We start from the raw sequence: 8,479 nt of genomic DNA, 5'->3' as shown, positions 1-8,479 counted from the left end.
CTGGTGGTGCCGGGCAGCAGGACGAGAGACAACGGGCAGACACCTGATGCACTGCAACTTCCCCAGGAACACGAGGAGGAATATTGCTTATGGGTACTGTGCACTAGAACAGATTTCCCAGAGACGTTCTGAAGCCTCCCTCATGGAGATATTCCAGAACCATCTGGACTCAATCCTGTGCCATGTGCTCTGGGATGGCCCTGCTTGAGCAGTAGGTTGGACCAAGTGACCTGCTGTAGTCCCCACAATGTGGCCGTTTGACCATTCTGTGCGTGGCAACAACTTAAAGCATGACCAGTGAATTGCTGCCCCAGTAAAGAGAACACAGCCTTGGCATTAAGTAAACAAACAAAACAAAACATCAAACTAAAAAAAAAAAAAAACATCCAAACCCTCAATTTTAAATGTTTTTAAATTGTTTCCAATCGATTTTTTTTTTGTTAAAGAATTTTGTTTTGAATTCGGGTAGTGTGTGGGATGATAATTACTTGCAATTGCATTTGATATTATTCCTACAGAAGACAGGGGTTGATGCTGCTGCCACAGAACTCATTGAGTTGTTGTATGTTAGCTTTTAATGAGCAGTTTAAAGAAAGGCTGATTTGGAAAGTAAATAGGAAACCTCCATTTCAAGACTGGAGATTTTGTTAACCAGGTCACCTATCCTGCACAGGCAGGGATGCAACTGAAACTCCTGTGATATCTATTACAGAGGAGCTAACTGCCAATTTTTAGGACTCTTACAGGAGAGGAGTGGCTGGTAACAACAGTGTAACAGTGTTTCTTTGCCACCAGGTTTAAGGAAAACAAAATTTTAGCCCCGTTCCCCTCACTGTCAGTCAACATTCACCATAACATGGATGACTTAAGCTGATTGTGGACTCCTCTTTCTAGCCTAAAGCAAAAGTACACACTTAAGCATGTGAGATACAGTTTTTTGGTTGAGATAAAAATTGTAAAATCCTTATGTTGTGTTTAGGACAAGATTTGTTTTGAGCTGATGTCATTCACACAGTTATACTACATGCATCCTCTGAGGCTGCATCCATACAACTCACTGTGAAACACTGTATTCTCTTTCTCCAAATGCTTTATAACTCACAGAAGACTAAACCACTGTACAAGATACTATGCAGCGGGAATCTGACATGGCACTTGCTGACAGCCCACGGTATGATTAGCATCTCCAGTTTCTGCTCCTGCTTATTAGTTTTTAATCTCAAACAACTGACTGTGGAAGCCTTTGGCTAGTGTACGACTGCTGGAATTGGAAGTTTTCCTGTCTCCTTTCTGTTCAGCACCTGTCCACATGCAGCACTCCTTACTTTTGACTGTGCATAGTCTTAGTTCCTATTTAAGACCAAGTGAGTTTGAAAAATCAGTTGCAGATCTAACCAACAAGCAAGTACCTGTCCCTTCACACCCAGATGCAGGATGCATTCTTCCATCCATATTTATGGGGCAGGGAAGGAGGTATGATTGCAAAATTAGAGACCAGAACTAGGACTTCCCCTATCAGCACAGAAATCATCTGCAAGGCTACAGAGTAATGCCCACTTCCTTGCACAAGAAGCAGAGGATACTATTACCCAGCTTTTACTACAGACTAGCTATTACAGCCTTTCCCTCAGAAGCCCTACATTTCTGAAACACATTTGAATGCGCAGGCCCAAGAAGGCCCAAAAAAAATCAAATTTTGCTACTTCCCTCATCAGTACTTATGTAATAAATAAATCTATATAAAGATAACATATACAACTGGCAAATGCTTCCCTGCTATTTGAAAAAACAGCAATAGGTCTCTGTCCTATGAGGGGCATACATACAAGCCAGAAGACCTGGCTGGACTTGAGACTTTGAGTCAATAATGGACTGCATTTCCCACCAAAAAGAGATGTGGTCCCAGATCAGCATCACAACTATTTAGGATCTTGTGATAAAGCACCTCTCTCCACTTGTACTGCCAGGGAGTTGGAAACTGAACAGTGATGATTCTAGGATCAAGCATCTAAAATTCAGAGGTTGCAATTCAAATCTCATGTCATCCCAATATTTTGACATCTACTTTCAAGCTGCCATGAGAGCAGACAGCTACAGGGATTAAATAGTGAATACATAAAATATAAATTATTTTTATTTACTTTTAAAAACTTGATGTAATCTCAGAAGAAAACATTTGCAACTCATGTCCAACCTAAAGTTTACATTCCTTTAGCATTTACAATGCACCATAAATGTCAGTAAAATAAAAGTGTGACAGGTGACAAAGCTTACTCTCTTTGTGTAACAGGGAGGCTATTAAAATATGCCTCAAAGTTTTGAGTAATTGAAAATCCCACAGATCATATCAAGTAAAAAGCAAATATTGCAAGTTTCTTTTTTTTGGTGTTGTAGAAAACAGTACCTTTAATGGTAATATTAATCTAAACAGATTTAATTCCTCATTTCCAGGTCTGTTGTGTGCACCAATTCCTTAATAAACTCGTGCAGTAAGTGCAACTTACAAACACCAAGTTCCTTTGATTTCCAAACTATTGTGACCCTAACAATCTGCCTAACCTTGGAAAACAACATACTGGTAATTCTACACAGAGTGGAGCCATGCCCAGTCATCACTGCCTGCCCCACTTTCAAAAGCTCAGAGAATGTCACATTTTTTTGCCTGCCTCCAGACAAGACAATTGGAGTAATTTTAACCTTGAGCTGATAAAAACAAGCCCTAATAATAAAAACAACCAAGATGACACAAACTCTTTCTAGACATGTATTTCAGTAGATAATGGAAATGGAAGAAAATAGAGCACAGTACAATCATGGTAGGCGACATTTAAGCTTAAATCATTAAGTCAAAATTCTTTTACATTTTATTTGAGTACAAAGGTTTTGGCTATTGAATTAAAAGATTCCATAATCCTCCTAGCCCCACTTCACAAACAGCACAGGCTACCAGTATTAAGTATATCCATAGACACATTGAATAATATTTGGCTACTACAGTGAACAAATCAGTAAGATGTTTTGATCACTATGCTACAAGACAATTCAGATAATCCCCATATTAGTAGCTTTCCAACATTTATGATAATGTTCAACTGCGTAGAACATGAAATGAATTCAGTTCTCCTAGTAAAAGACAGTATATCCAAAAATCTTTGATCTTCAAATGAAACCCTGTCTTGACAGATTAACATACAATCCTTCCTTTAAATATAGTTTATAAACAGATGTAACAATGTTTATGTATTAACTGTATTAATATGCCTTAGAGTCTATAAACAGTACTTACTGAAGAATCATTCTTACAATAAAATGCAGCTGACAGTCTTAGCAACTTACAACATTTAAAGTGAAGTAATTTTTATCCCCCTCAAAGTGTGTTCAAAGTACTCAGTACTTGTCATACACATTTTAGTTTTTCCAATTATCTTTATTTTTGTGCATTTCTTAGATAGAGATCATCTATCTTTTTTTTTTTTTTTAATTTTTATTTTTATTTTTTAAATCAGAGATCCACAGTTCTTCCCCACTCCCACGTTCTGAATCCCAAATAACTTATGGTAAAAATACAAATTCTGTTTTGGAAGAAAACATACAAAATATACACCATGTAGTGTGCGCACCTAAACATCTTGATTGTCAAGTAGTGCAAGTTTCCCCTTTGACATGTACACCTCTTTGGTTTTATAGACAATAATTTCTTTCACTGATCTTTGCTGATGCCATTTTTTGCCATTTTTGGCAGTCTTTGTCCCTTGGTGTAAGCATGGTACCAGAAGTGGAGAAACAAGACTAAAAACATAGAGCCATAAAGCCAAATAATAAACATGAAAATTGGATACTGGTACGGACAATCATCCATGACGTAGATTTGTCCTATATGGACTGTAATCATAATAAACTGGACCTGGAGGAAGAAGGTGAAGAAAATAAGTACTTTTAAAATAAATTACAACCTTATTACAGAAGTTTAAAAAACTTCAGCATAGCTTGTTTGCTGAAAAACAGATGGTAAGGGTAGAGTGGGGGGGAAAGCAGGAGCAACAGGGACAATACATCTTATTAATGTAACACAGATACACCTTTATAGCCCATCTCCCCACAGTATTACTCCACTGAAAAATAGGTTTACGTAATAAAGGAAGAGAAGTTCTGGGACAAACTAAGAAACTTATAGGAGAATAGGATTCTACTCTGGCCAGTTCAGATAAAAAGGAAGGAGGCAGACAGTGTTTTTCAGTGACAAATGGGAGGCTCCTCTAGGAAAATTAGCCAGGAAAAAAACAAAAAAACAAAAAAACAAAACAAAAAAAACAAAACAAAAAAACAAAACAAAAAAACAAAACAAAAAAACAAAACAAAAAAACAAAACAAAAAAAAAACAAAAAAAAAAAAAAAAAGAAAGAAAATCAAGCAACCATTACAGGATTAGTGAACAAGAGTTCCCACCTTCCCTGCACACTAGCATGTGACAAAAAGACACTCCACATGAACTCCAAGTTAATAGTCCACTGGTAGTGCCTCCAGGTCAAAAAGACCAAGTTATAAATATTCAGGCTACATATTTCAGAGTTACACATGGTTACATGAACTCATCTACTAAAACCAGCCCTGGTGCAAGCAGACAGGATGCCCCTTCAGCGCCTCCATCAGCATCCCTGCTCATTCTAAGCCAATTCTTTAGCCAGAAACTGAATTTTGAAAATCCATCTATTAAATGAGGTGGGCATGAAAGAGCACTCAGAAGAGCAACATTTTGAAATTGACCTAAAGCTGATGAAACAATATAATTACTGCAAGAATGAGTTTTAATGCTCTGGGTTGGAGAGAGGTAAATTTTCTAAACACAAACATTTTCTATGAAAGAACATCAAACGCTAAAGAAGTACTTTTTCCCTTTCCTTACTACATGTTACATGTAGTTACTAGTCAGATGTGTATCCTGTACATAAATTGTATTTTCTTGGTGCTTATATTTTGAAACTTTTTATACAAGCAATGAGTCTTGTAAATATATTTATCAAGTACTGCATAACTGAAAAGCTTATTTGTCTAAATCTGATTACAGTGAATGCAGAAGTCAGCAGATTTAAGATCTCCATTTACTGTGGAGAGCTCACACCTTTTGTTATCCTCAGTTAATACATTAGTAAGTCTTATACCAACTGTAAACTCCACAAACAGTTTGTGGAAGAAAAAAATTATTGCATTAAATCTGTGTTAGCTACAATCAGGTTTTTGAGAGATGCATATGTCAAAGACAATTACTCACAAGTTGTATAGTTGTCATATACTTTTTCCACCACAAATATTTATGATAGGCTGGTCCCAAAGAACAGATTCCATAGTAAGTGTACATGACAACATGCACAATACAGTTCAGCAAGGCATGAAATGTTCCTAAACCACCTGTAGAAAAGCAAAACATAGTAGTAGTCTTACAGCGGGTATTTAAAAAGTCACTGTGGTCCTAGCAGATTGCCTTCAGCCAGGGTATGGAAAACATGTACTACAAAATCTAGACTTTGACTAACCCTCAAGGTGTTTTACCTGAATTGGATTGATACCAGTTCTGATGGATCATATCAGTTTCTTGCCTCACAAAAGGTTTACCTAAGCATTCCCAAAAGAGCAATTAAACCCAGCTGATCTAATAACATGCAAAAACATTTTAGTGGAATTTTTGTTCTTTTGTTTCATTTTAAAATTATTTTTTATTAAAGCATATATTTGATAGAGACACAGAAAACTTAGTAGAAAGCATTCTTCCTGGGTTTTGCCTCCTTTCTAGACATTATGATGAACTTCAAAAAGTTGTAGAGGGTAAGTAACAAGTCTCTTCTCAATACAGATTTCCAAATTCCCCAGGAATGAAATACAGTTTCAGACAGTAAGTTTTCATAATCATGAACCAGGGTCCCACAAATCCATTGTTAATCTCAAAACATACTTACAGTGAAAGAGAAACTTAAATAGAGACCATACTGGGATAAATTTATAATTGAAACTGGTAACACAAGAGCTTTCAAAGAACAAGTAAGGAAACACTTTTTCATTTGATTAACCATGGAGTTACATGATCCTGCTCAAAGTAGCTTTATTTTAATGAACGCAAGAAGTTAGAGGTACAAGTGATCCAAGAAGCAGCAGACAGCAAAGTATTTTCAAAAGAAACATGGACATGGAAACAATGATCATCAAAAAGAAAACAAGAAGACATAAAAGGAGACATTTAGTGAGAAAAAGAGTGCTATTTTCCCATTTAGAATCATTCCAATTAAAAATAAAGCATATTTTGTGTTTTGAGTAGCTCACACTAATCTTCCAGCTTGAGCAGGAATAACTCCTCCAGCTGTGATTGCAAACTTTCTTTGAAACTTTGCTATTTTTATTTTTAAAAATAATTTGAATGTTCTTACAGTTCAAATATACATACTTTTTTTGGCTTGTGCAGTGAATATTCAGAAGAAAAAATAAACGGCTAAAGCAGAGAAAAAAGGAACCTACACAACAGTATAAAAATATGCTTCAAAAAGCAACACTATACTAAGCATGATTTTATAATTCTCTCTTTTTATCAGATCAGAGAAAAAACAGCATCTCCATCCAAAACTGTTGGGTTTTTTACAAACAGGTTGAAAACTTGACAATGCTGCTTAGAAGGACAAGCACTGATGAAACTGAATACAAAGTAAACACCAGCAGGACTGAAATTCTTGGAAAAAAATTTAACTTACCAAACAAGAGTATTTGGAAAGATAAGTGTAAAGATAAGCAATAGAGTTTTTGGAATAAACACAGCTCTGCATAAATATGAGGGACTATTACTATCAGAGGACAAAATTCTTGCACACTTTGCTGAAAGTATTTGTCAAATTATCACACGGGAAATTTGAATCTGATGCAAAATCAGAAGCCTGTAGCTGGTATACTGATCCAACACCCAGATAAAAAGGAGAAAGTTAATCACTATAAGTGGAAAATTTTCAAGGTTGAAGAGGAGGGACTGCTATTTGCTGCAGGTTTCTCTTCGCAGACCTATAAACACACTGGGGTGTATGCTGAGACAACCATTCACAGTTTTAATTTAATACCAGTCACTCAGCAAGATTTGAGAAATACATAATCAATCCACTCAGCAAATACAACAGAAGTATATCCATTTATACACAATGAAAAGCTGCACACTGGAAAGGTTCAAAACTCTACAGATTTTCTGGAGTGCTTTCTGGGTCTGTCTGTTTTTATCTACAAAAAAGCCAGACATAAAACAGACACTAAGATATCAGATTGAAAAGCAATGGAACAATTGCTTCATCAATTCATCACCAATTTTCTGGGACAAAAAAATCAAAAACACAAAACATGTTTCCAGGTAAACAGGTATGAAACCCCACTATTTCTCAGTAGCAATTCCTAAAAAAGCCTCAACTGTTGCAGAAATGGATTTATAAATTTCTGTGCATTTCTCCACTCTGTGCTTTTCAGACTATTCTCATGGCAAGTTATATTTATTAGTGGTGCACACTGATAATGTGGCATAAGAAAATGCATGCAAAGACACACCAAGAAGGAAAGGAGAAAGTGAAGGTTAGCTGGTAGTGGTCAAAGAATTTAAATTCAGAACAATTCAAATATGTTTCTTTTATAAAGAAGGTCCAGAAAAAATATTTCTGTAGTTTTGTGAAAGCTGAAATATCAGGTGTAAATAAATCCCATACATACTACTTAAAGCCAGTAAAAGTAAATGCAAAGACCAAGTAACTTATCAAACAGGAAAAAAAATGAACACAGTCCTCCCCTCCAACTCAGTTCTAACACTGTATGGGGCGAAATGGTAATGAAGTAGTTTTAACAGAGTTATTAGTTTCATGTATCTCCCCTAGCACTTACAATTTTTCAATGATTTCTCTTTTTCATGTAATGATGTTCTTTGCTTGTACCCAGCTCTCTTCTCTGCACCCCCACAAGAAATCTCAACACTGAACAAAATGCCATCAAACAGGAAAAATGAGTAATCCCCACCCATTTAAATAAGTATGGTGATCTCAGTTGGTCCATAAAATACAACAGAAGTCTAAATTTAAAAACACTGTTGTTTCCAAAGTGTTTAATTCTGTTTCTTTTTTTTTTTTTTTTTTTTCTACCATAGGTAACTTTCACTACCAGAAGATATGTTCAACTGTAACTCCACTCTCTCTCCATACCTGCAGCAAATTTGACTCCAAACCACCAGGTCCACGGCATAATGGAATGATGAAAAACATGCAGGAATGTAACTTGGTTGTTTTTCTTACGCAGTACAAAAAATATCTGAAACAGATTTTTAATGAACAGAATGTTATAGAAGATAATCAAGCCCAACATATTTAAAGAAAAATGTAGTATCAGTACTGGTTGCTCACTACTATACATTTGAAAGTTCTGCACAGTTACAGTGTTGGGAGAAAAAAGAAAACTGAGTGTGTGGCTAAGCAAACTA

The 8,479-nt window shown here is 35.9% G+C and overlaps 1 protein-coding gene across 7 annotated transcripts in view; it reads right to left on the bottom strand.

Moving 5' to 3' along the window:
• Positions 1–3,464: 3,464 nt before the first annotated feature.
• The window catches only part of ELOVL7 (ELOVL fatty acid elongase 7), a 31,399-nt gene continuing 26,384 nt past the window's right edge, over positions 3,465–8,479 (bottom strand). For all 7 annotated transcript variants that reach the window (XM_056513771.1, XM_056513769.1, XM_056513770.1 and 4 more), the window contains 3 exons: positions 8,205–8,310; positions 5,270–5,406; positions 3,465–3,904 (listed from right to left, as the gene is read on the bottom strand). In XM_056513771.1, the coding sequence (XP_056369746.1) occupies positions 3,701–3,904; positions 5,270–5,406; positions 8,205–8,310 (447 nt within the window). In that variant the 3' untranslated portion in view covers positions 3,465–3,700. The remainder of the gene's footprint in view (positions 3,905–5,269; positions 5,407–8,204; positions 8,311–8,479) is intronic.

This window comes from Oenanthe melanoleuca, chromosome Z (assembly GCF_029582105.1).
Source record: "Oenanthe melanoleuca isolate GR-GAL-2019-014 chromosome Z, OMel1.0, whole genome shotgun sequence".
Lineage (NCBI taxonomy): Eukaryota > Metazoa > Chordata > Aves > Passeriformes > Muscicapidae > Oenanthe > Oenanthe melanoleuca.
This window is presented reverse-complemented; position numbering and strand designations above follow the sequence as displayed.